The sequence below is a fragment of the Zalophus californianus genome, chromosome 7 (assembly GCF_009762305.2).
Source record: "Zalophus californianus isolate mZalCal1 chromosome 7, mZalCal1.pri.v2, whole genome shotgun sequence".
NCBI classification, from domain to species: Eukaryota; Metazoa; Chordata; class Mammalia; order Carnivora; family Otariidae; genus Zalophus; species Zalophus californianus.
The window spans coordinates 113648958-113674290 of record NC_045601.1 but is presented as its reverse complement, the minus strand read 5'-3'; the positions used below and the strand labels follow the sequence as shown (position 1 = coordinate 113674290).

Here is a 25333-nt window from a genome sequence, read left to right as displayed (position 1 = left end):
GAGCCCTGCATCGGGCTCCCTGCTCGGCGGGAAGCCTGCTTCTCCCTCTCCCACTCCCCCTGCTTGTGTTCCCTTTCTCGCTGTGTCTCTCTCTGTCATAATAAATAATAATAAATCTTAAAAAAAAAAAAGGAATGCTAGAACTTTAGCACTGTCCTCGGAGGCCATTTTTTTAATTAACAAACTACTTGTTGAGCAGTTTTGGGTTCACAACAAAATTAAGCAGAAAGTACAGAGAGTTCCCATATACCGCTGTCCCCACAAATGCATAACCTCCTTGGGAGCCACTCTAAACAGCAAAATCACCAATAAAAATATAAAAAAGTGTAGCACCAAATAGACGGTGCAAAGGACAGTCGTTTACAGTTTGAGAGGTGAAACAAAAAGGCCAAGTGTCACCTTCTTCACCTCAGCTAGGCTTTGCCACTCTGCATGGCTGGGGATGACTGCAAAAGCACCACAAGAATTGATTGGGGTTACAAATAAACTTCAGGGAGTAGGCAGATTCACAGATGGGAATCTGCACATAGTGAGGATCGACTGTACTCTTAATTACAGTAGCTTTATAGAATGCTACTGTGTTCTTACACCTAGAAGAGCAAGTGCCTCATTATTTTTTCAAGAATTTATTTTCTTAAAGTTCAATAATAGACAAATAGCCCAATTAAAAATAGGCAAAAGATTTGAATAGACATTCCTCCAAGAAAGATAGGCAGATGACAGGAACGTAAAATAGTGCAGCTGCTTTGGAAAACAGTTTGGCAGTTGCTCAGAAAATTAAACACAGAGTTACCAAATGACCTAGTCATTCCACTCCTAGGTATGTACACAGAAGAATTGAAAACACATGTCCACACAAACACTTGTATGCAAATATTCATAGGAGCATTGTCCATGATGGCCCCAAAGTAGAAATGTCCAGCAACATATGAATGAATAAACAAAACGTAGTATATCCACATAATGAATATTACTTGGCAATAGAAAGGAAAGTCAACTGATAAGCACTGTAACATGGATGAACCTTGAAAACATTAGGCTAAATTAAAGAAGCCAGACACAAATGACCGTATATTGCACAATTCCATTTATTTGAAATACCAGAATAGGCAAATCCATGGAGACTGAAAGATTAGTGGTTGCGTAGGGCTGGCAGGAGAGGGGTTAGAATGGGAAAAGTGTCTAATAGGTATAGGGTTTCTTTTTAGGGTGATGAAAATGTTTTAAAATTGGATAATAGCGATAGTTACCTCAATTCTGTGAATACACTAAAAGCCACTGAATTACACAGTTTATTTTTTAAAGATTTATTAATTTGAGAGAGTGCGTGAGTGGCGGGGGGAGGTGCGGAGGGAGAGGGAGAATCAAGCACACTCCGCTCTGAGCACGGAGCCTGTCTCGGGGCTGGGGGCTCGATCCCAGGACCCTGAGTTCGAAATCAAGAGTCAGCCGCTTAACCGACTGAGCCACCCAGGTGCCCCTGAATTGTACACTTTAAATGAATGAATTTTATGGTCTAGGAATTAAATCTCAGTGAAGCTGAGGTTTTTTGTCAATGTTTTATCTACACAGAGACAGCAGAATAATGCCCTTTCCCTCCGGTCCTTCCCTCTTCACGCCCAGCATTGTAAAGAGCTCGAGCCGTCCAGTGACCCGTGAGCAGTCAGGGGTGAGGGTCCTCAGGTCCACCATCTGCCCAGGGTCTGTGACATAGGCTCTTCCTGTATTGTCCAATGGTATCTGGGCCCGAGGGGGCGTGTCCTCCATAGATTTGAAGCAGCGACCAGACTTTGTAAGTCATTTGTTATAACCAAGGATGCCTCTGGCCCTGAAATTATTTCCAGAGTTAATTTGGGCAGGGGGTGGATTATTGCCTGTTGCTGTTCTCACACATTTCCTCTTCTAGATAAACTTCAGAAGGAGATTGTCACAGCCCCACCCCACCCCTACCTTCACCAGTAGGAACTCTGATGGGAGACTCTCCAAGTTCTGCTCACTTTATCTTTGGGTAGACTTGGTCTCTTTTTAATATTTAGTCTTCCCATCCAGGATCACGGTATGATATGTTTATTTATTCAAGTCTTATTTTATGTCCTCCAGTCAAATTCTATAGTTCTACCTTTCTTGTGAAGCTTCCTGCTAGTAATGAATGAGGCCATTTCCATTTCAGTTTTGCAGTGACTAGCTAGGAGAGGAAGGGGTCATTGGTGTTCATGTGTCTAGATGTGTGTACCTTACATTCTGCCACCTCATTGAATCCTCTGGGTAGTACTCTAGTCTCTCTTTCTCTTTCCTGATTTTTCCTTCCCAGGGTTTTCTTCCTCTGCCTACTTTTCAGGGCACCTCTACCTGGAAATCCCAGGAGTGTCTAAAGCTCAGAATAAAACCGAAATTCAATAAATCACAGCTAAAATGATCTCTCTGTGCTCTTAGGTTCGGAACCGCTCACTGCTAGCCCCTAGCCCTTAAAGCACCTTTGTATACATTAAGATGCCCCCTTCTCCTGACACTTGACTCTTACCTCCTGGAGAAATTGCCATAATTAACTGACTCAGTTGGAATAGGACACATGCCTGCAGGAACATGTCATGATCAATCTGCAGGTCTCCAGCATCCACTGTGTCCGGGTCCCCTTAGGCGAGGCGTGCTTGGGCAATCTCAGCACACAGCATTCTTTAGATCTGTAGGTTGTGCCGTCACTGCCTCAGTTTACCTCTCATTATATGTCACCTCTCATCATGGTACAACCCCCGCCCCCCAAAAAAGGACAAAAACAAAGTACAACCCAGTCTTCCTCTTCCCAGCCTCTCTCTTCTCGGACAGTCTAGTCACAGCCCAGAATAACCTTCCTAAAGCATTGGAAACCACTACCCAAAGGCCTTTGCCGGTTTCTTGTTTTGCTCAGAGTCAGAAGTGCTTCACGCCCTGGAAGCCCTCCTCACAGCCATCCTACTTTTCGTTTCTACTGCCACCCGCTCTGTGCTCTTCCCACCACACTCTGGTGCCTTGGTTACTGCTCTCGCCCCTCACTCTCCGCTTGCCCATCTGTAATGGGAGAAGAGCGCTGCCTCCTCAATAATCATATAGTAAAAAGTAAATGACAGAGCATGTGAACATGACCAGCCCAGGGCCTGGCATTTAGCACGTCGATGTCCTTTCCCCTTCCTTCCATAGAACTCCCTCACAAGGACTTTGGAAACTGAAATACTATATAATTGTAACATACTGTTATGATTACTTATGCCTCATTGTATGTCCATTACCCAAAGTGCTTGTATTTGGGCAAGAAGTAATCGTATTTGACCTCTAATTAGGAACATTTGAAGATATCCCAGAAGAGGGGCGCCTTGGTGGCTCAGTTGGTTAGGCGTCCGACTCTCAATTTTGGCTCAGGCCATGATCTCAGGGTCGTGAGATTGAGCCCTGCATCGGGTTCTGTGCTGGGCATGGAGCCTGCTTAAGATTCTTTCCCTCTCCCTCTGCCCCCGCCTCCCATTCATGATCTCTCTCTACCCCTTCTATCGCAAAAAAAAAAAAAAAAAAAAAAAAAAATCCCAGAAGAAAAAGGCATAACTTCGCAGCCTCGGGGTGCCACAGGAGGATTCCTGGCTGTCCCTGGAGGCCCCTGGCAGGATAAGGAGGCAGCAGAGGGTCCCCTGGCTGGCAGTCTGCCCACAACTGAGGCACGTGAGGAGGGGAGGTGGCAGCTGCCTCAAGGAAACAGGTTCTGTCTGCAAGAGATGGAGGGCATTTGGAGGGTGCTCAGGAGACAAGCTAAGAACAAATGCAGTCCTTCCCTGGTGGGGATTTCCTCCGCCCCACTACTGTTGCCTTAAGAAAAGAAGGAAAAGGCACTTGCTGTCAACTGCAGCAAATGTTTTGTGGTTAGGAGTCAGTTTCCAAGTGTGTTGATTGGTTCAGAGAATTGACTTAATTTCAGCCACATTTGGTGGTCTGTTTGTCTTTTGTTCTAGGCTTTCTCCCGATTTGGTTTCCACTGGGTTTTAATCAGAAACCATCTGTGAAAATTTTGGATCCAAATTAGAGTTTGTCATAAGCACATATCTCAGAGAACACAGATGAAACCCAGAGTGGAACAGAAAGCAAACAAGAAATAATGCAATAACATTAGAAACAGAATGGTGTCAGAGGGAAGGAACAGAGGGAAACTGAGAAGGGCTGCATCCAGAGAGCGAGCCAACTCTTCAGCAGAGGACCTGCGAGAGAAGGGGGATGGCGAGGCAACTAGCACTCACATCAGGGACTGGTCGGCCATTCTTCCCTTGCTGACCAACCTGCAGCCCTGGGGGGGTAGACACCATGGCTAGTGGGCCCTACCCACTTCTGAGCTGGGACAGAGCACTCTTTTTTTTTTTGTTTGTTTAAGATTTATTTATTTATTTGGGAGGGAGAGAGCCCAAAAGTGGGGTGCAGGGGGCAGGAGCAGAGCGAGAGAGAATATCTCAGGCAGACTCCCGCTGAGCTCAGAGCCCATCTGGGCCTGATCCTATGACCCCGAGATCATGATCTGAGCCAAAACCAAGAGTCCCAAGCTTAACCAACTGTGCCACCCAGGTGCCCCACAGAGCACTTAGTGGGCACATGCAATTCACTTTACACCAGAGATGGGCCCATGAGAAGTCCTATCTCCTCTCCATCTTTTCCCGCCCCTCTTTCCCAGAGTCATCCTGGCCTCCACTTGGAGACAACACACAGTGGGGCTCATCACTGGTGGTGGGACCACCCTTTCTGCCCGCCCCTCCCCCATGTGCTGTAGACTTTCAGACGTCTGGGTCACGGGTTAGAAAACAGTGGGACAGCTCTATCTCCATCCCCAGGTTGCTGAATATCTTCTCCAACTGGTTGACGTAGTTGATTTGACTTAGGAGATACTTATACATATTAAAAAATACTTTCCATGAAGTGTAGAAGAATATACAGAAGAACATACCTCTCCTGCCCACCCCTATCCCCTGTGCCCTCTACACCCTCCTCAGAGGGTGTACTTATTTCATATGTACCTTTTCGGAGGTCACCAGTGCTGATCATTGTCAGCTTTTAAAAATCATTGTATCTTTCCTTTTTACTTTCATTGCTGAGGCTGAGGGTTTACCCGCTGTGTTCTGTATCTGCCTTCTCCATATCCCTTCCTCTCACAGACTTTGACCCTTGGTGGACAAACAACTGTGAGCAGAATGAGTCAGACCCCATCCCTGCCAACTGCACTGGCTGTGCCCAGAAATTACCCCTCAAGGTAATGCTCCTGGAAGATACCCCGAAGAAATTTGAGAGACTTCATCCTCTGGTGATCAAGGTGAGCAAGAAGCCTGATTCTCCCACTGATAGGTTATCTGTTTAATGGCTTGCAAGCATCAGGCTCTGTGACATTCCTGAGAGGGAATCCTGTGTTGGTTTTTGTCTTGCTTTTGTTTTCTGCCTTGCCAAGACGGGACAGCTCTTGTTGTCAGAAGAGTTTCAGCATTTCCTGTGCCAGTACCCTGAGGTAACGGAAGGCTTCAGCGAAGCGTTTTTCAGCAAGTGGTGGCGCTGCTTTCCCGAACGGTGGTTCCCATTTCCTTATCCATGGTGAGTGTGGAAAAGGGCACTTAGCCTGCATGTGGTAGAAACCGGGCAGACCAAGTGTGAGAACAATACTAGCTACCACTGAGACCCTCCCCTGCCTTGCACTGGGTAGGCACTCTTCAAGTCAAATGGTAGGACCTCACTGTTGAAAAATCAGCCATGAGTTGAAGAGGTGTCTCAAGAGGGCTGTCACCATAAGTGGACACTGAGATTGCCTGATAGCATCATAATTTATTTCTGAGGACATGTTTAACATTTGTGTTTGTGCAAAATGCATCCTGAGTGTTGAGGGCTAAAGAGAAAGCATGAAGAATAGAAGGGAAACTTCATTTCCTGGCACTTGTTTGTGCCAGGCTGTGTGCCTTAGTGGTCAGTGTCTGTTTCTCACTGGTGATGCTCATAATAGCTGTAGGAAGTAGGAATTATCATTGTCATTTTTCAGATCAGAAAAGTGGGAATCAGAGAGGTTAAGTACCTTGCTTAAGGTCACCCAGCCAGGATTGAAACCCAGGTCTGTCTCCCTCTTCCTCCCTGTGTCCTGTAGAAGACATGGTCAGGGCGTGTGGGTGGCTCAGTCGGTTAAGCGTCCAACTCTTGATTTTGGCTCAGGTCGTGATCTCAGGGTCATGAGATTGAGCCTCCCATCAGGTTCTGTGTTCATCCAGGGAGTCTGCTCTTCTCCCTCTGCCCCTCCCCCGGTCACGCTCACTCTCTCTAAAAAAAATAAAAAGAAAACATGGTCCATTTTTGGGGTGAAGGTTGCTCTCCAGAAAAAAAGAAGGAAAACCAGTTTCCATCTAGAACCATTCCAAAAGAGAATTAAAATTGCTTTTTTGGTCTTTTTGTTAGATAATTTCTCAGTGCTTCTGTCTTTTTTAAAATTTGCCATTTATTTGCCTGATCGAATACTCTGGTTTAACTAGTTAGGCTTCCCATTGCATGCCATACCGCCTTAGAAGAAAGTTCATGATTTTTGCCTCCTCCTCCTCCTCCCTTCTGGTCTCCTGCCTGGCCTGCTGATAGTTACTTCAGTCTCTTTTCCAAGATAGAATGAATGGACCATTTCTTTCCTTCCTCTATATGTTGTTTTAGCTGGATTTTATAAACACCCCACCCACATGTACAAATTATTGGCTGTGGAGTTATGTGTGTACGTGTGCATGTCACAATTAATTGATTTGGCATGACTGTTATTCATGAACCTAATACTTAAGATACTGTCCTGATATTTTTCCCTGTTTACCCACCGCCCACAGTTTTCCCACCCTTGCTTAGCTCCCTGTTAGTCATGGAGATAGAAGCTGGCTTGCCCAGCTGAATTGCTTTTGTCTCTTTCAAATTTTACAGGAGAAGACCTCTAAACAGAGCACACATTTTACGCGAGCTTTTTCCTGTTTTCACCTACCTGCCATTTCCAAAAGATGCCTCCTTAAAAAAGTGCTTCCTTCTTCAACCGGAACCTATTGTGGGTAGTAAGGTAGGACATTTTGAGAGGACGTGGGTCTAGAATTCTCCTCTTTTGGCACCTGGGCTGATGTCATAATCCCTTCCTTCCCTGCATGTCAACTCAGAAAGTGAATTGAAGGGACACCCACATAATCTACAGTTTTCTCCTCCTGTTGCTAGCCAGGAGACCTGCAGTGGCCCACCCTTCCACAAAGGCATGCTTACAGAAAGTCTCGTTACTTTGCAGATCTGTTTCCTGCCCTTGACACCTGAGGTCAAGCTACTTTTCTACATTAGGAAGTAAAGTCCTGAAATTTAAAGGGACCCAAGCATGCAGTTAGTCTGACTTCCCCACCTCAAAGTAGACAGCAGGCAAGCTATAAATGAGCAGCCCATCTTACTCATTTTGTGGATAGGGCACTGAGCTCCAGAGAGAGTGAATGATTTGCCCAAGGACACAGCAAGTTAATAGGAGGGCTCTACCCACCCCACCACCAACCCGCATTCCAGGTTACCTTGCCCCAGAAATAAACGAAGGAGAAACTTCAGGTGGAGAACTGGGAAAGCAAAAAGCTTGAGAGGTTTGGGGATAAAAGGGTTGCCGGGATGTGCCCGAGGCAGGCAGACCAGTTTGGGTAGCAACACTTAATCCTCGGCCAAGTACCCAGAGCCCACATTTACGTCTCTGGGGCCAGTGGACTGAGTCAAGCTGTTCTATGTTGTGTCTGTTTACTTTTCTCTGAATTGCTCTCCTGTTGAGTCTCATTCCTGAGGAAGGATTTTGAGTTTAGATTGGTTTGGAAGAATTAATAGGATGAAATTTCCCAAACTATGACCCTTACCAACTTCGGGTTGTGTTTTCAGCCTCCCAGTACTATTGTTTGGCTCCAAATTTGCTGAATCGTGGTAAAGGAATTTCAAAGCCTATAAAAACCAATCATTTTGTCTAGAAGTAAGAACTTCTGTCTGCCAGCAGTAGGGTGGAGGTGCTGGGCTTGTGCCTCAGATTTTAAAGAAGTTTATTCTGCTGTCCCCGGCTAGAGCTCAGGGCCCTGGTATGATTTCATCTTCATAATGATGATATAATTCTAGGCGAGAGCTTTTGTCTTTATCTTGGTTTTCCCACTTGAATCTGAAGTTAATTTCACAAGTCTGCTTAACAGGAACACCGAGGATCCCAGCCAGAAGGTAGATACCAAGTTACTCAGACGCCTATCAGAGTCATCTTGTGGTTCTCAAGCATGTTTTGGGAAGGGGAGTGATCCAAATAGGCAAACATCCTGAGAGTCTGGTTTCTTAGAGCATCTGCTCCCCACCCTGGCCCAGGCTCTCCTTTCTCGACAGCCTGGTTACTCCACCCTGTTGTCCACATCCCTGGGCCCTAGAGCCCGGTAAAGTCATATGTCTGTGGGACAGCCTTGGGATAGAAAATAAGCAGTGGGGATCCGATTGTAAGAGGCACTGGGGAAAGAGGTGAGGGGCTGGCTCCCAGACCCACATCACCCAGTCCACAGGGTCGCCTGAGGCTGGCCGGCTCCATCCCGTTGTCTGTTTCTTCCTCTCCTGGGGCTAGAGGCACGTGGTCCCGCCCCCTCTCAGGCCTGGATGAAAAAGAGCTACATCCACTGGGTTTTGGTGTCCTGGGATTTCTTCAAGACTGCAGGTGTCAGGGCCTCTGCCAGTCAGTCGTAAACCGCTAGTCCTTCTTAGTCCTCCTTCTGTCACGACACTGGCAGTTGAATGGCTCTAGTGTTGCCATGGAAACAGCATCCTGGCCAGGACCTGTGGGAGCAACAGAGAGACCAGGGTTGGGGACAGGAGAAGATAGGGCCCAGACCAAAGCTCTGGAGGGACCCAGTGCCCTGGAGGGCAAACCAGGACATGGCCGGGGGAGCCGGCCTTCAGACCCTTGTGTTATGTGGGCATAGAAAGGCTTTTCCTGGAGGGGACAGGGAGGAGAGGCCCTAAAGGTTTTCTCTCACCATCTAGGTTGGAAGAAAAGCCTGAGCAAGACCAGCCCAGCCTCTCCCTTTGCCCCTACTCCCTGCCTACCCCAAGACCAGGGTTCGCAGCCGGACCTGGCACAGAGCGGTTGCACTCTGCGCGTTGGTGGCAGTAGTCTGCTCTCCCAAGTGCAGTCGCTACTGTGGGGGCGTAGAGCCTGGCTGCCTTCTTAGGGTTCGAAATCTAAGGCCATTCTTACTGTCATTAGTTTTTCATCAGTAGTGTGATATATCTCTTCACCCAGATCTTGCCCAAAAGTGTGAACTTGAACTTCCTTCTGTTCAATTCTCCTCCAAACCCTGGCAGCAAGAAGCACTATTCCATGGAACATTGCCCAAAGGAAATGCAGGCCATCTATTTCTCTGAAAAGTCTGGATCCAACCAGACCCTCGGAAGATCATATACTTAGACCACTATGTGTTGGCCTCTCCTAGACGTCGGTTAAATTGTACGTAGATGATTTGCCTTCAGCCTCCTTTGGAGCTGTGGCTAGAAATAGCCGTGAATTATGAAGCTCATGCTAGATCTGCGTTAGGGCTGGGGCTGAGGAAGTCTCCCACTAAATCACAGTGTCTCTTTAGGAGAACCCACAGAAGAGATCTCAGTACCAGGAGATAGGGACACTGAGTCCCTGGTCTCAGTACCAGGAGATGCCAGGTTTAGGAGAATCTAGTTGGTTTTTGTCCTTTGGGCATAATTGCGAATTGTGTCATTGGTTCTCTTTTCCTTTTTGCTTAGGCAAAAGTCAGAGCCATATATATATTTTTGTATGCTAATCTCCCATGCCACTGGTTTTTATTTTGTTTCCCTTTTCTTCTCCCTTGTTTTTTTTCCTCCAGATGCATAGAATGCATGACCTGTTTATCATTGGCAGTGGTGAGGCCATGTTGCAGCTCATCCCTCCCGCCCAATGCCGAAGACACTGCCAGTCGGTGGCGATGCCACTAGAGCCAGGGGATATTGGTAGGTGGGGCCCCCAGGGGGCAAGGTCAGTCACAAGATCTTTGTAGTTTTCAACTCAAAAACTATTGTGAGAATTAAATATTGTCTTCACAAAGTTTCAATTAAGTAGAGTCAAAAATAGGCTTCTTTTATGGGCAGAGTCAATATTTATGCTTAGGTGGAACAATATGCTAAGGAGGAAATGTAGCACAGAGAAATGCCTCATTGTATATACATTTAGAATGCATGATGTGTCCATCGGTCTTAAAAGTTTCCAGTTAGAAGGCATTATGGAAAATACTTAGAGCAATCCTTTATTTTTCAGATGAGGAGATTGAGACTCAGAGAGGAGAGGTGACTATCCCAAGTTCCCATCAGCTCGGCAAAGCATTAAGCTTTACGTGTCCCCTGCAACAGAGTCAGGCCGGGGAGGTACAATTCTAGATTCGAGGAAACCCTTTTTCTGCCTGTTTTGCTCATAAAACAGCGCAAGCAGTATGCAAGGGCAACAGCCCCGTGGGGAAGTATTACCTTCCGGGGCCCCGCCCCATAGTCATGACTCACCCTTGGCTCCATGATATCCCAACTGTGGCCTGTTCTGTGCATTATAGTCTAAAAGCCTATTCCAAAAAAGCAGGTTTGAATCAACTGCTGTCCGTAGCGATCAGTTTGACAGTAGAGTTTTCTTGGCTGTAGCAAATACCAAGTGTTACTATTGCCCTCTGTGTTTCTTCTGCCTCATGAAGCCTAGGGGAAGCCTAGCGCCCCTGACAAGAGTCCAGGCTGGTCTTCCTAACTGATTTCTTTTAATTTTACCTCTTCAGAAGACCCTGGTCGCTGGAAACCTTTCCCCTCGTTTGGAAGTAGGGTCCAGACTGCAAACTCTGACAAGCGTTAATCCACATTACATAACTTTTTTCAGTTTAGAAATGAAAAGAATGCACAAATTAAGCATTAACTGATAATGGAGCACAGCTGGCCTGGCCCTTGGGAATTACTGCAAAAAAGAGGACTTTTGTGTAGAAATTGTTCTGAAGCGATTTTCCTGCAGTGGAGTGACCCTTCCGTAAGGCAGGACTATTGCACAAGTCTGTGTGGCATTTGGGGTTGAGTGTATAGTGATGGCTTGAAATAGTTTCTGTCTTCTGTTCTACCAATGCCTGACGGTTCGGACAACTACAGAAACACCTCAGTTATCCAAAGTTTAGGTTTCTGGAGCCCACAGACATCTAGAATGCCAGTTGTAGAATTAAGGGGAGTAAATGGATGACCGGCAGTGGTCAAAGGAGCCTTGAGCATCAAAGGCTGGTGGGAATAGTGCAGAAAAGCCTTAGATCCAAAGCAGGCTCACCTGCCGCGCTCTGACTGGCTGGTTTGCTGGCCAGAAGGAGAGGAGGCGTGGGCGGCAGTGTCCGGGAAAGGCCAGCCACAGGACAGCGACATGGGGAAGGATGGGGGCCTGACTAGAGCAAGAGGAAGAGGGCAGGTCTGGGAGAAGAACGGGGGGGCGGGGGCAGGGAGGACAGCGGGCTGCCGAAGCAGTGGCAGAAACAGCCGTGGCTGCGGCTGCCACCGTCAAAGGCCAGGACAAGAGGGCCGCCGGCGTGGCCCAGTTAGGCGTCTGCCTTCTTCGGCTCAGGCCATGATCCCGGGGTCCTGGGGTTCAGTCCTCCGTCGGGCCCCCTGCTCCACGGGGAGTCTGCTTCTCCCTCTGCCCCTCCCCCTGATCGTGCTCTCTCTCTCTCACAATAAATAAAGTCTTTAAAAATAAATAAAGACAAGGACAGGAAAGCAGACCCTGACAGCAAAGGAGAATAATTCAGGGCTGCTTGTAGGACAGGTGGCAGCTCCAGCACCTCGGGGACCCTTAAGAATCACACTGTGACAAGCAGGCTCTGTGGTTTTTGACAAAATAACATTGTCCTGGGCGCCTGGGTGGCTCAGTTGGTTGGGCGACTGCCTCCGGCTCAGGTCATGATCCTGGAGTCCCGGGATGGAGTCCCGCGTTGGGCTCCCTGCTCGGCGGGGAGCCTGCTTCTCCCTCGGACCCTCCCCCCTCTCATGTGCTCTCTCTCTCTCTCTCTCATTCTCTCTCTCAAATAAATAAAATCTTAAAAAAAAAATAACATTGTCCTCTGAAGGCCAAGGGGAAGGGGATAAGGACACAGATCACCAGAAAACCCGTGGTGAGAGGTATTTTCAAGAACGATGTAGGGGCCAGGCCTCAGAGGCTGATGCTGGTGAGCCCACACATGTGCGGTGATTGAAGAGTCACTGCCCACAGTGACCTTTCTTGAGTCACCAAGTAGAGATTAAATTCTATTCAGTGCTCTCAGTTTAAAGAAAGTTAAGGTACATTATACTCCGGAGAATTTTCCATCGGGAGACTATTGAAGTGTTCAAGTTTTTAAAGCTTTTAAGTTTACACCACTTGTAATATAGGTCAGTGTTTCCTTAACCGTTCTTCAGATCACTGATGACCCTTGGGGATGGGAACAGGAGCCCCTTAGAAAGGCCCTTGACAAATAGGGCTGTTGGGTCAGTTGATTTGGGGAACTGCCTGTCTTGTCAGTATATAGTGCACATTAGTGTACCGAAGGCTCCAGAAGCCTTGGTGGAACCTAGTGTTTCTCAGACTTCCTTGACCACGGAACCTATTTTCCTTCTACTGTCTTGCAGGATGCTGCTGTTTGCAGAACACCATTTAGGACATGTTGGTTTGAGCTAATCGGGATGTTCTATAATGAGATGGTGTTAGGGATCACATTAGGGGAATTGGAAGGGGGGTTCCTACTCCCCCTCAGAACTCATCCTTTCTTCTTGCTGATAAAGATGACACGGGCCTGAGAATTGATACCCAGCTCCAGCCTCATCTGGAGCATCCCGCCTTTGTAAACCTGTTGAACTGAGTCCTCGTTCCCCAGACTTCTGGTGGTAATGAGGCGCTTTGGTTCACAGTGGCTCTTGCTGGATAGCAGGTTACCCAGAAGCCTGAGAACTGGGGCTCTTTATGTGAGGCAGCCCTGCCTTGGTCCTGCCCACAGGTGTGCCCCGTCCCTGACATTCACCTGCTGTCCTGTTGCTCTTTCCCTTCAAGGCTATGCCGGCACCACCCACTGGAAGGTCTACATGATAGCCCGAGGGGTCCAGCCTTTGGTCATCTGTGATGGAACCACCCGCTCAGAACTATAGGTAACAAGAATTGTACAGAGGAACAACTTAGAGAGCTGAAGACCAGATTGAAAGGGGGGAAATAAAAACGATGAACCACTTTCCAAGGCTACTTAGTTACCTGCCCTCTGCATGCGTGTATGAGCCAGCCGTATGCTGGAGGTCGTGGCCAGAGCCTGGCCCTCCCGACTCTTCCAGCCTAGCTGCTTGGCCAGGACTTTGCCAATACCTGCCTGTGAGAGACTGGGCTCTTCCATCTTCCATACCTTTTGGAACCGCAGCCTCAAGGCTGTCCCTCAGGCAGGAAACGGGATTGGTGCCTTCCCTTTCTTGCACAGCCTGATCCCCTCTGCCGGCTCCCTGGCCACAGAGAGGGCAGCCGGCAGGTCCTGACTTCAGAGCCATCCCTTACCAGGTGGGCCTGCTTGTCCTGTCTTCCTGGCCACACCAGCCTGTACTTCTGTGGAAAGCCATGCCTGATTAAAGAAGTCATTGCAGTTTCCCCAGCAGAATGGAATCTAGAAACCAGTGAAACAGGATTAAATAATCATTGCACTCAAGAAATGCACTGCTTTCCCCAGTGTCCATGACTCTTGGAGTCTCAGTGATGCCAGGTTGGAGTCTGATTGTAATGGAAATGGTAATTCCTAAGGTAATACTTCCCTCCATTTGATCAGGTTCTTATGCCCACCCCCAACCCCGCTCCCTTCCCTTCTCGCTTGCCTATCAGGATGGTTTCTCAGAAGTTGGACTCCCGGTCCCCTCTCCCTGGCTGGTCCAGAGCCCTTTACAGCTGAGGCAGCGTGGCTTCTGTCAACTGGGTTGCGTTTACCAATGTCTTCAGAGGGGATAAGTTAGAATGCTGGCCTGGGGAGAGGGTGCTTCCCCGGGTTTGATCCTTAGGGTCCAGCTTTCTGCAGGGAAGATGTTTTACACATGTGTCAAGCTGATGTTGTAATGTGGTTGGGGAAGGAACTCCAGACCCAGCGTGTTTGCCAGTTGGGTGTGCGACTCTGGGATCTTCTGTCTTAAAATGATTTCTCTCTTTGTACTGGGAAACAAGGTGAGGTATTTTTATTGTTCATAAAAATATAAAGCTATGTTCTTTCAGTTGGGTGATAACCTATGCTCATTGTTTCCTCCAAGTGCTTTTGTATTAATCAAATGTTATAAATAAGGATACTTTTCTTCCTCTTTTTCCCCCCCTTTATTCCTTTATTGATGCTGCTAGATACCTGGCCTCTAGTCATGCTGTCACCAAGCTGAAGAAAAAAACCCGACTGTGGCCCCTGGTTCTGAATCTCAGAAATCAGATGAGTACAGGTGTCCATGGCAGAATGAATGGACCAGAGGCAGACAGTGGCGAGAGAAGGGGGTGTGACTCCTTGCAGGGTCCTTCCTCTGCATCCTTGGAGGTGTCCTTGTACCTTATCCCTGGGCCCTCCCTTAGCACATCTCCCGAGCAGCCAGCCGTGGGGATCAGCAAGGCACTAAAAGACTTGCTTTGTGAGCCTGTAAAGGACAAGAATGGTTCACAGAGCTCAGGGTGGAAATAATCGGCCTCCATAGACTTGAATGAAATTAGGATAAACGGTACCTGAGGGAATTTTTCCTTAAACAAGTCCGCGCCTTGTGTGGGTTAATTCAGGAAAAACAAAATTTTTTGTACATATAAAAGGCATGCTGCTAAGCAGTATGATTTAAGAGGTTTTATTTCAGAGGGATCATTTCAAGGCCAGCTTTGCGCAAGCTTTTAGATACCCCTGCTGTGCATGGAGAAGGATTATATGTAAACAAGTTTTTTAGAGTTTTCTTCAATTGGGCCCTTTGGGTTAACAAAAGAGGGTTTCTTAGAAGGAAAAGAAACTGTTTTGATGATTGAGATTTCTATTTTGTCTTTATGAATTACCCTGTGTTCCTTCCCCATTTCATTCCTGCCCTTCTCACCTTAAATGTTCATAAAATATCCACTTCAGCTCAAAACTTTGAGAAACCTTTGTGTGTGTTGTTGTTCTGAGGCATCTCCTGGAAAGTCCCCTAAGCCCCTGAGCTGTCTACAGTGCAACAAAAAAATGGTGTGGCTGCAAAGAAACAGATTTTCGTGCATTTCCTAAGCTTAAAATCTATCCTGTTCAGAACTGAAGGTCAATTTCTGTTAAGGGAGAAATTTTCCAAAGAGAGTTTTCAGCTCTTAATTACTGGATACGTCGAAGTAATTTGCCTTCTTCTGAAGGCAATTCTGATAAGCAGAACACAGGAATGGCTTCCCTCAAGAATGGCCTGGATTGGCAGCCCGAGACTTTGTGTGAGGGTGCTGCTCACCCAGCTCTCATGGGAACAGTAGAAGTCCCTCCACATGACCCGGTGTGCAGAAGAGAGTCATCAAGATGAGGAGGAAGGGTTGGGGGGGCATGGTGGGACTACCTAACCAACCCCCCACCTTCTCCACCACAAGAAGGACAAAATCCTCACAAGTTTTGTCGAGTGTTTACGAAGAGGTGACATGATGGTGACCTCCACACGTGGGTTAGCTTCACTTTGCTTATAGGCACCCACTTTCTCTCTGGGAAGAAAGGCTGCTTTGGCACCAGTTTGAAGCATTTATGTCAAGATGTCCTGATGTCAGCAGGGGCCAAGTATTGACAAGACATTACACCTGTTCAGGCAGAACTTATCCTCTCCCCACACAATTTTTTTAGGGAAGGGAGGGAGTAAAATAATATGGTTTATGAACATAGAATCTAGGGGCGCCTGGCTGGCTCAGTCAGGGGAGCATGCCACTCTTGATCTCAGGGGTTGTAAGTGTGAGCCCCATGTTGGGGGAAGAGATTACATAACAATAAAATCTTAAAAAAACAAATACACAGAATCTACTTATTTTGTGAAGAACAAAACAGTTTAAGAAATGGGCAGATTTGGCCTCATTTTCTGAGGGAAAGAATAGTAACATTTGTCCAGTTCATTCTAAGAGGGCCTCAATCTCCGTGATCTCCTTTAATCGTTACTCAGTCCTGTCAAGTAGGCGTTAGATCCTCATTTTACAGGAAACATTTTACAGGGCTTAGAACAGTTAACTGCTGGTCAGTAGGTAGTTGGTTTTGCAGCACATTGTTTCCCTGCCTCAGCACAGTGTGGTGCCCAAGAATGAAGCTGTGGGCTTAATTGCCTGGGGCGTGTCCCCACTGGGTCAGGAGGACCTTGGGAGAGGGTCAGCAAGCCAGGAACTCTTCAGGGTTTGTTTTCAAGATTGTTTTGGACAGAAAGGGAACAGGAGAGAATCTAACCAGATGACTTTTATAAAAATCCTTTCACTTTCTCCCTCCCTATTTGAAAGCTCTTTAAGAGTGAGCGTGACTGGAACACAACCGTGTCTAGCCATTTTCCCATCACACGTTTCCAGATGTGTGACCAGAAGAGGGACTCTGCCCAGTTCCAGTTGTGGCTCCCTTTAGAGTTTACCTCACTTGTTTGTCAGCTCTCCATTTTCTCGTCCCCTTCTTCCCAAATCCAGCATAGACCTCTGTGTAGGAGCAATTTGTTTTTTAAAATCTCTCAATCTCCTTCGCCGCAGGTAATGGCCTCACTCATTTTAATATAGTTTGGGATGAGAGTTTGCTCCTTAACCAGTGGCTTCCATAATGAACATTCAAAATCCCAAAGCAAATGTTCACTTCTCACCTAATCCTTGCCCACAGGAGAAAGCCAAGTTATAGGGGAAAGGGCCAAAGCTGTCTGGTTACGTGGAGAGAAGTGATCGTGACTGCCTCTTGAGAATCAGTTCTTAATCAGAGGGGTCCTTTAGGCTTTTGAGCTCTCCTAGTGATGGAGGAGAAACTCAGCTCTGAGTTCACGAGTTCACACTCATTAACTTTCAGTGGTGACCCATCACCCACTAAAATTGGAAGAAGGAGAGCAATGTGGGATGTGCTTTAAATGGCATTTCTCCCCTTTTTTTAAATTTAAATTTTAACATACAGTGCGATACTGGTTTAAATGGCATTTTAGATTGAGATTCTGTTTGGAGCTATGCATGTTGTGCACAGCGCCAATGGGTGTCGGGGCCAGGAGGCTGGAAGGTGCCAGTGCTTATGGGGATAGCCCTGTAGCAAATGAAAAATGGAAGGCTCTGGGAAAATTCTGTGTCGCCATCAGCATCTCCCTGGCCTCCTCACCCCCAGCCTCCTGATATCTAGTGGCTTCTTTCACAAAAGCATCTCCAAGAAGACAGACAGGTGCTCCCCTATTTGCACCACACCCAAGTCGGCCCACCCTTGGACGCAGTATGGTTTTATGCACTGGCCTTTGTGAGAAACCGTCCAGCCAGCTTGTCTCTTGTCCAGGTCCCTTAGTGTCTGGTTTCCCTGCCCTGCATAATTTAAGCATTAGAGCTAAATACATCTGTCGTTTTCCTCTCTCCGGAGACTGGGAAATGTCCAGAGCTTTTCAGAAGAGTGGAGAGAAGAAATGTTATGTAACTCCTAGTGGAGGCCTGGAACCGTCCAGACATGGTGGGGCTGGGGCTGACCCGGAGACCATTTCCCTTCCACTTAGTGCATCTGTCAGTCGGCGGCATGGATCCAAGCATGAGCCCCGGCTGCAGGCACCTGAGCAGAGAAGGGAAACCAGTCTAGAGTTTCAAACAGAAACTGGGCGGTCAGGCCATCAGTTGTGTGCCAAGCTTAGTTAACCTCATTTCCTCACAACAGCTCTGTGGGGTAGGTGAGGTCATCCTGTGAAGCCACTTTTACTCAAAGATCAGCCGTGTCCCAGCCTCCAAATTCCAGCTCCTCAGGGCACTTTTGGCCCTTTCAGAAACAAACTCTCTTATCCACAAGAATTTGTGACAGGATCAGACAGACACATGGCATTCCCAAGAACCCCTAGTCTCATCATGACCGGCAACTTCCCCCCTACCCCCCGCAACTTGTTGCCATAGTGTTCCCCTCAGAAACATGTTGGCTGTCGTCTCTCCCCTCCCTCCCTCCCTCCTGCAGAAGGGTCAGTAACAGACGCCTAGGCTGGGGGAGCAGACCGGAGGGGCAGAGCTAAGCCAGCAGCTAATGCTCAGCCTCTTCCCCACCCTCGTCAGGGACAGGCATTGGGACAGCTGCCGTGCATCTTCAAGGGAACCAGGGAAGGTTCCAGTAGGCCGAGGGAGACAGACACCTGTCCCAACCGCGCACGCTCCAGATGGTGTACGCTGTTCTAATACGTGTTCGGTGCAGAATGTTGATGGTGACTTAATGTACTGCAAACTTGTAAAGACTTCCGCCATGTAAAGAATGTATGTAAAGTTTTATGTAATGAAAGTTTTTACTTTTGCAATTAAAAGGGTGTATGATGGTTGATAAGAACTTTGCTATACTTGGTGTCATTCTTAAATTTCCAGATTTCTCTTCCCCCATAACTCAGGAGACCTCTAACCACATCGTACTCATTAGGCAGCCCTGAGGGGCCTTTGGGGGGCCTCCCGGTCACCTGTCCCCACTAGCCCTGTCCTCTCTCACTTTCTCTCCCAGCTTTCCCAGATTCCTCTTTTCTCCCCATCCCTGCACTTTGCCTAGAAATCAGATGAGACCCTGGTTGCCTTTTTCTGTCTCCCCAGCTGGCTGCACATTGTCCAGATGCCATCACGGTGTCACCTCCCCTGTGGATGTCCTCGGTTCTCGTGGGAGGTCAGCCAGGCCCCTTACTGGCCCACGGGAGCCAGCTGCCACTGATCAGGGCCACTCTCGGCACTCAGTTAACCCAGTGCAGGTTTGAGTTAAGTCATTTGCTTAACTCAAATTTTTTTGAGTTCATATTTTTTTTTGTAATTTCTTTTTTATCTACACACAAGTTTTATATAAATGTATAAATAGAACTATTTCTTGGGGCGCCTGGGTGGCGCAGTCAGTTGAGTGTCCGACTCTTGGTTTCAGCTCAGGTCTGATCTCCGGGTCGTGGGATTGAGCCTCACGTCAGACTCCACGCTCAGTACAGAGTCTACTTGAAATCTTCTCTCCCTCTGCCCCTCCCACTCATGCTCTCTCTCTCTGTCTCTTTCTCTCTAAAATAAATAAATCTTAAAAAAAAACCAACCTATTTCTTACATGCTGCTTAGTGTCCTGTCTTACTTTCCTGCGTTTCTTGTTGCAGACTTTTCCCTCTTCCACATTGCTTACTCCCTTCCTGTGTGTCTTTCCACGGTCTCCTCCATGCTCTCTCATCATAATCATAAATCAAGACTTTTGTCATTGCTTTATCAAAAATGCTGTCATATTACAGGCACTCATTTGTTGCTTTGCTTACTCAGTACGTCCCAGAGTTCTCTTCAAGTCAGCTGGCGTAGCTCTAATCCCCTTTAATGGCTGATATTCCATGGTGTGGATATGCCATTTATTTCACTGTTTTCTTATTGAGGCTAAGTCACATCCTGCTCGATGATTGTTGGGTTATTAGTCAAGAAGTTTGGAGTTAGTTTTAAAAATACTTGTTTTGGGACACCTGGGTGGCTCAGTCGGTTAAGCGTCTGCCTTCGGCTCAGGTCATGATCCCAGGGTCCTGGGATCGAGTCCCGCATCGGGCTCCATGCTCAGCGGGGCGTCTGCTTCTCCCTCTGCCTGTCCCTCTCCCTGCTTGTGTTCATTCTCTCTCTCTCTCTCTCTGACAAATCTTAAAAAATAAATAAAAATAAAAATACTTGTTTTTACAAAATGTATATTCATCCTTCTTTGCTCCAGCTAATATATGTTCTTCAAAAATTCAAAAATCATCCCATTCCATGGTGCTATTCACTTACCTTTTTGAAAGCTGGACTTCAACAAGGAAAAAGGGGGGAGGGCTTGAGCCCATGTGAAAAGGTAGCAAAATCACTAGTTTTCAGTCCTCTTCTCTCTCTGTAGCACTGTGGCTTCTGTGAGACTCACTACTCCCTTCCTGAACCTCCTCTTTTCCACTTCTGTCTCCTTTGTAGTATTTTCTTCTGCCTGTCTCCGAAACATGGGTCTCCCCTACAGGGCTCTCCTCTTCTCTCTCTCCCTGGGAGAAACACTCTCCCTGCAAGATCTCAGTCCTGTGTTGTCCTCTCCACCCGGGGCCAAGTCACCTCCAACCTATGCACACAGCCCACACTTCTCGCCTGAGCCCTAGTTTGTACACCCGAGTGTCACGAGCTCATTCCGCCCGTTCTCTCCAGACGCACCTCTAGTTCCTGCCATGACTGTGGCAGCCTCGGAGGGCTCCTGTCTTTTCTCTCAGCCTCTGCTGATCAGGACCAAGCTCTGGAGAGTTCTGCCTCCTTGTTGCATATCCAGCCCCACCGCCACTGTCTCAGTTTGGAACCTCACAGTTCCATCCTATCTCGACTCTGCCAATAGTTGCCTGTTTCCCAAGCACACCCCACCCTCTCCATTCACCATCCACAGAGCAGCCACAGTGCCCTTGTTAAGGCACGTGCCCCCTTCCTTGCTCAGCACTCCTCAGTGACTCCATTACCCCAGGACACGTGCTGGTCATCCCCTCCAGCCTCATTCCACTCCACCTTCACTGTGCCTCACTTCTACTGAACCATCTCTAATTCCTGGAAACATCTAGGCTGGCTTTTCTTCTTTTTGACCACAAGACTTTATTTTTTTTTTAGAGCACTTTTAGGTTCACAGCAAAAGAAAGAGTTCCTATACACCCTCTGTCCACCCCCGTACCCCCACCCCACCAACACAACCTCCCCCACTACTGGCCAGAGTGGTACATTTGTTAGAATCGATGAACCTACGTTGATACATCTTTGTCACCCAAAGTCCATAGTTTACATTAGGGTTCTCTTGGTGTTATACATTCTATGGGTTTGGACAAATGTATAACTACATTCATCCATCACTATCGTATCACACAGAATAGTTTCATTGCCTGAGGATTTCAAAATCCTCTAGGCTCTGCCTATTCATTGCTCCCTCCCTGCTAACCCCTGGCAACCACTGGTTTTTTTTGCTGTCTCCATAGTTTTGCCTTCTCCAGGATGTCAGATAGTTGGATTTATACGGTACATAGCCTTTCCAAATTGGTTTCTTTCACTTAGTAATATGCATTTAAGGTTCCTCCATGTCTTTTCATGACTTGGTAGCTCACTTCTTTTTAGTGCTGAACGATTGTCCATTGTCTGGATATACCACAGTTTATTTATCCATTCACCTACTGAAGGCCATCTCAGTTGCTTCCAAGATTTGGCAATTATGAATAAAGCTGCTGTAAACATCTGTGTGCATCTTTTCACATGGACATAGTTTTCAATTCTGTTGGCTAAATACCCAAAGAAGCATGACTGATGGATCATATGGTAAGAGTAATGTTTAGTTTTATAGGAAACTGCCAAATTTTCCAAAATGGCTGTACCATTTTGTATTCCCACCAGTAGTGAATGAGAGTTCCTGTTATACCATACCCTCACCGGCCTTTGGTATTGTCAGTGTTCTAGATTTGGGCCTTTCTAATAGTTGTGTAGTGAAATCTCATTGTAGCCTTAATTTACAATTCCCTGTGACAGATGACGTTGAACATTGTTTCATATGTTTACTTGCTACCTGTGTAGCTTCTTCGCTGAGGTGCCGTTCACGTCTTTGGCCCACCTTGTGATCAGGGTGTTCGTTTTCTTATTGTTGAGTTTTAAAGAGTTCTTTGTGTATTTTGGATAATAGCCATTCATTCATTCATTCATTCACGTAGGCTCTATGCCCAGAGTGGAGCCCAATGCAGGGCTTGAACTCACAACCCTGAGATCAAGACCCGAGCTGATATCAAGAATCAGATGTTTAACCAACTGAGCCACCCAGGCGCCCCCAGATGTATCTTTTAGAAACATTTTCTCCCACTCAGTGGTTTGTCTGCATTCTCTTGACATTGCCTCTCGGTACTACAGAAGTTTTACATTACTTAAGTAAAGTCCAGCTTCTCAATTTTGTCTTTCATGGATCATGCCTCTAGCATTGTACACAGAGTCCTCATCATACCCTAGGTCATCTAGATTTTCTTGTATGTCATCTTCTAGGAGATGTATAGTTCTGTATTTTACATTTAGGTAGGATCTGATTTTTATGAAGGGTGTAAGGTCTGTGTCTGGATTCCTCTTTTTTTTGCATGTGGATGTCCAGTTATTTCAACACCATTTTTTGAGAAAATTATCCTCACTTTATTGTATTGTCTTTGCTCCTTTGTTGAAGACTGGTTGCCTGTATTCATATAGGTCTATTTCCGGCCTCTCTATTGATTCTGTTGGTTGTTTGTCTTAGTCTTTTGCCAATACCACACTGTTTTGATTACTGAAGCTTTATACTGAGTCTTGAAGTTGGATGGTATCAGTTTTCGACTTTGTTCTTCTCCTTCAATACTGTGTTGGTGATTCTGGATCCTTTGCCTCTTCATATAAACTTTAGAATCAGGGGCACCTGGTGGGCTCAGTCGGTAAAGCATGCAACTCTTGGTCTTGGGGTTGTGGGTTCGAGCCCCATGTTGGGTGTAGAGATTACTTAAAAAAAAGTCTTAACAAAAGAAAACTTTAGAATCAGTTTGCCTATATCCACAAAATAACTTGCTGAAATTCTGGTTGGGGTTGTGTGGAATCTGTAGATCAAGTTGCATCCAGGTTGCTGTTAGTTCGAAGTTTTAATTCCTATCCCATGATACTATTTGTCAACTTTGATACGTCCTTTCTTTTGCTCAGTTTGAATTCCAGCTTATTAGTGCACATTCCTCCAACATGACACATGTCCTTTAGGCTTTCTTAAGTCCAACTGACAAGCCTCCAGACACGATGTTGAAGACATATTTCACCACTTATTTTTTCCAGAATAATGACTTTATTATTTTTGTCAAAGTGATACATTCTTCTTATAAAGAATTGAAGATAATTCATGTGATCTTATGAAAATCTCCACCCAGAGATAATTAATAACATTAGATGGACAGTATACAAGGCATTCCTAGGATGCTTCTAGCTAGGTGAGATAGAAATGCTTTTATTAAAATGGAACTAGTCATGCTATTTAAAGAATAAAAGAAAGCAATTTTATGTGAATCTAACAGAAGAAAAAGAAACCAAAGTAGGCATTTCTTCCCCACAGAAAAAATGTCAGTTCCTAAAAGATCTCTCTGAGGTTAAGATTATGAGAAACATCAAGAAACTAGAATGATTCTTAATAAGGTTTTCTAACGTAAGGCTCCACACTCAACGGGAAGTCTGCTTGAGGATTCTCTCCCTCTCCCTCTGACCCTCCCCCTGCTCACATGTGTACTGTTTCTCTCTAAAAATAAATAAGTAAAATCTTTAAAAATAAGGTTCCCTTTTTCGATGGCATGGTTCAAGGCTCTGAAGATGAACGAATCACTTGCTCTTTCTCTCACCTTATCTGTTTCTCTGCTTCTCAATTTGTGTTAATCTGTACGTATATTGACATTCTCAAAACCCATGCATTGCCTTCTGCTGTGAAACCATAATTCTCCAAGTTACATAGCCCTCATCTTATATTTAAGCTGATTTGTGACTCACTTGTACTACTTTCACCATCACTTTTCATCCCTGAATTGTTTTCAAACTCTTACTTGGCTGAATTTCATCATAAAGTTCCTCAAGGATGGCTCACGAACGCTGTTATCTTCTGTGTTTGAGAATATTTCTGCGGTTTTTATACTTGAATGCAAATTGGCCGAGTAAAACATTCTTGCATCACACTTCCTTTTGCTCAGAACTTTGGGGACATCACATTGTCATGTGGCAGCATTGACTGTTGGTAGGGACAAGACGGGCTAGCCTCAGACTCCCCCTTAAAATGAAGGCGATTTTCTTCTTCCCTTTTTTTTTTTTTTTAATTTGTCTGCCTGAAGAATCCATTTTTCTGGTTCTTATCAGTTTTTCCTGGACTAAAGTGTGCTCTTTTGAGTTGCATTTCCATTCTTCTTTTGGGGAAAAATGCCTTATATTTTCTTTCTTTTTTTTCTTCCATTTTTGTTGAGAAATAATTGACCTATGTCACTGTATAAATTTAAGGTGTCCAGCATGATGGTTTGATTTACAGATATTGTGAAATGATTACTACATTAGGTTTAGTTCACATCTGCCATCTCATGTAGATACAATAAAAAGGAAAAAAAATTTCTCCTTGTGATGAGAACTCTTCAGGTGTAGTCTCTACACAGCTTATATGTGTTCTTTATGAATACTTTTTCTTTTCCATTTGTGGGGTTTTCTGTTTCAGATGCTGTGTTTATTCCTTTGTTTCATGACCTTGATCTTTTACAGCTATGGTGTTCTCTCTGTTTAATACTTAACTTTTTTTCTCATTTCCCATAATTCTCTCAAGCCTCCCCTCTAGATCAATTTATTTTTTTCAGCCATATCCACTTGTTATTTCTGATGCATTAGTTTTATGAAAGTGCACTCAGTTTGTTCTCTTACCTCGTTCAGTCATTTCATCTTTGCCTACTTTCTTGAAATCATGTTATTTAATTTTTCTATAGTTCAGCATGCTTTCGGGAATTTTTTTCTGTTCTTTAGATGATGTTTTCTTCTAGACTTGGTTTTCATCAGTTATATATGCGTGTTCCTCTCTTTCATTTTTTTTCCATATATTTGTGTAGCTACCATACCATTTTTTTCAATGTCTTGTGCTTAATGTGGCTGCTCGGGCCAGGTCTTTTGTTTGTACCATCTGGGTATATTCTCAATTCCAACAGCATCTGTGCCCACCACTAAAATTTAACAAATGTTAACATTTTTATCATATTAACCAAGTACTGATTTACACAACCATTTAGTACTTGCTACAAAAGCCCCATTTTTGCTCTTTCATAACTGAGGACTCTCCTCACCAGGTAGAGCTGAGACTCTCTCTCCTTCCCTTCCTGACCTCAAGTTTTCTTCACTCTGTCCTAATCAGGATCTCATATTTTCTTACCTACCATATTCCATTTTCTTTTGTTTAAAAAGAAAAAAAAAGAATCTTGGGGCGCCTGGGTGGCTCAGTTCATTAAGCAACGGCCTTCGGCTCAGTCATGATCCCAGGGTCCCGGGATCGAGCCCCACATTGGGCTCCCTGCTCAGTGGGGAGCCTCCTTCTCCCTCTGCCTGCCGCTCCCCCTGCTTGTGTTCTCTCTCTGTCTCAAATAAATAAATAAAATTTTAAAAAATCTTATTTTCCACCCACGCCCCCAAGAGAAA

At 45.9% G+C, this 25333-nt stretch overlaps 1 protein-coding gene across 8 annotated transcripts in view; it reads left to right on the top strand.

Annotated features, from left to right (window-relative positions):
* Positions 1-18500, top strand: part of C7H6orf89 (chromosome 7 C6orf89 homolog) — a 44232-nt gene extending 25732 nt beyond the window's left edge. For all 8 annotated transcript variants that reach the window (XM_027601621.2, XM_027601619.2, XM_027601617.2 and 5 more), the window contains 5 exons: positions 5160-5314; positions 5447-5586; positions 6931-7060; positions 9873-9996; positions 13073-18500. In XM_027601621.2, coding sequence (XP_027457422.2) covers positions 5160-5314; positions 5447-5586; positions 6931-7060; positions 9873-9996; positions 13073-13167 — 644 coding nt within the window. In that variant the 3' untranslated portion in view covers positions 13168-18500. The remainder of the gene's footprint in view (positions 1-5159; positions 5315-5446; positions 5587-6930; positions 7061-9872; positions 9997-13072) is intronic.
* The last annotated feature ends 6833 nt before the right edge of the window (positions 18501-25333 follow it).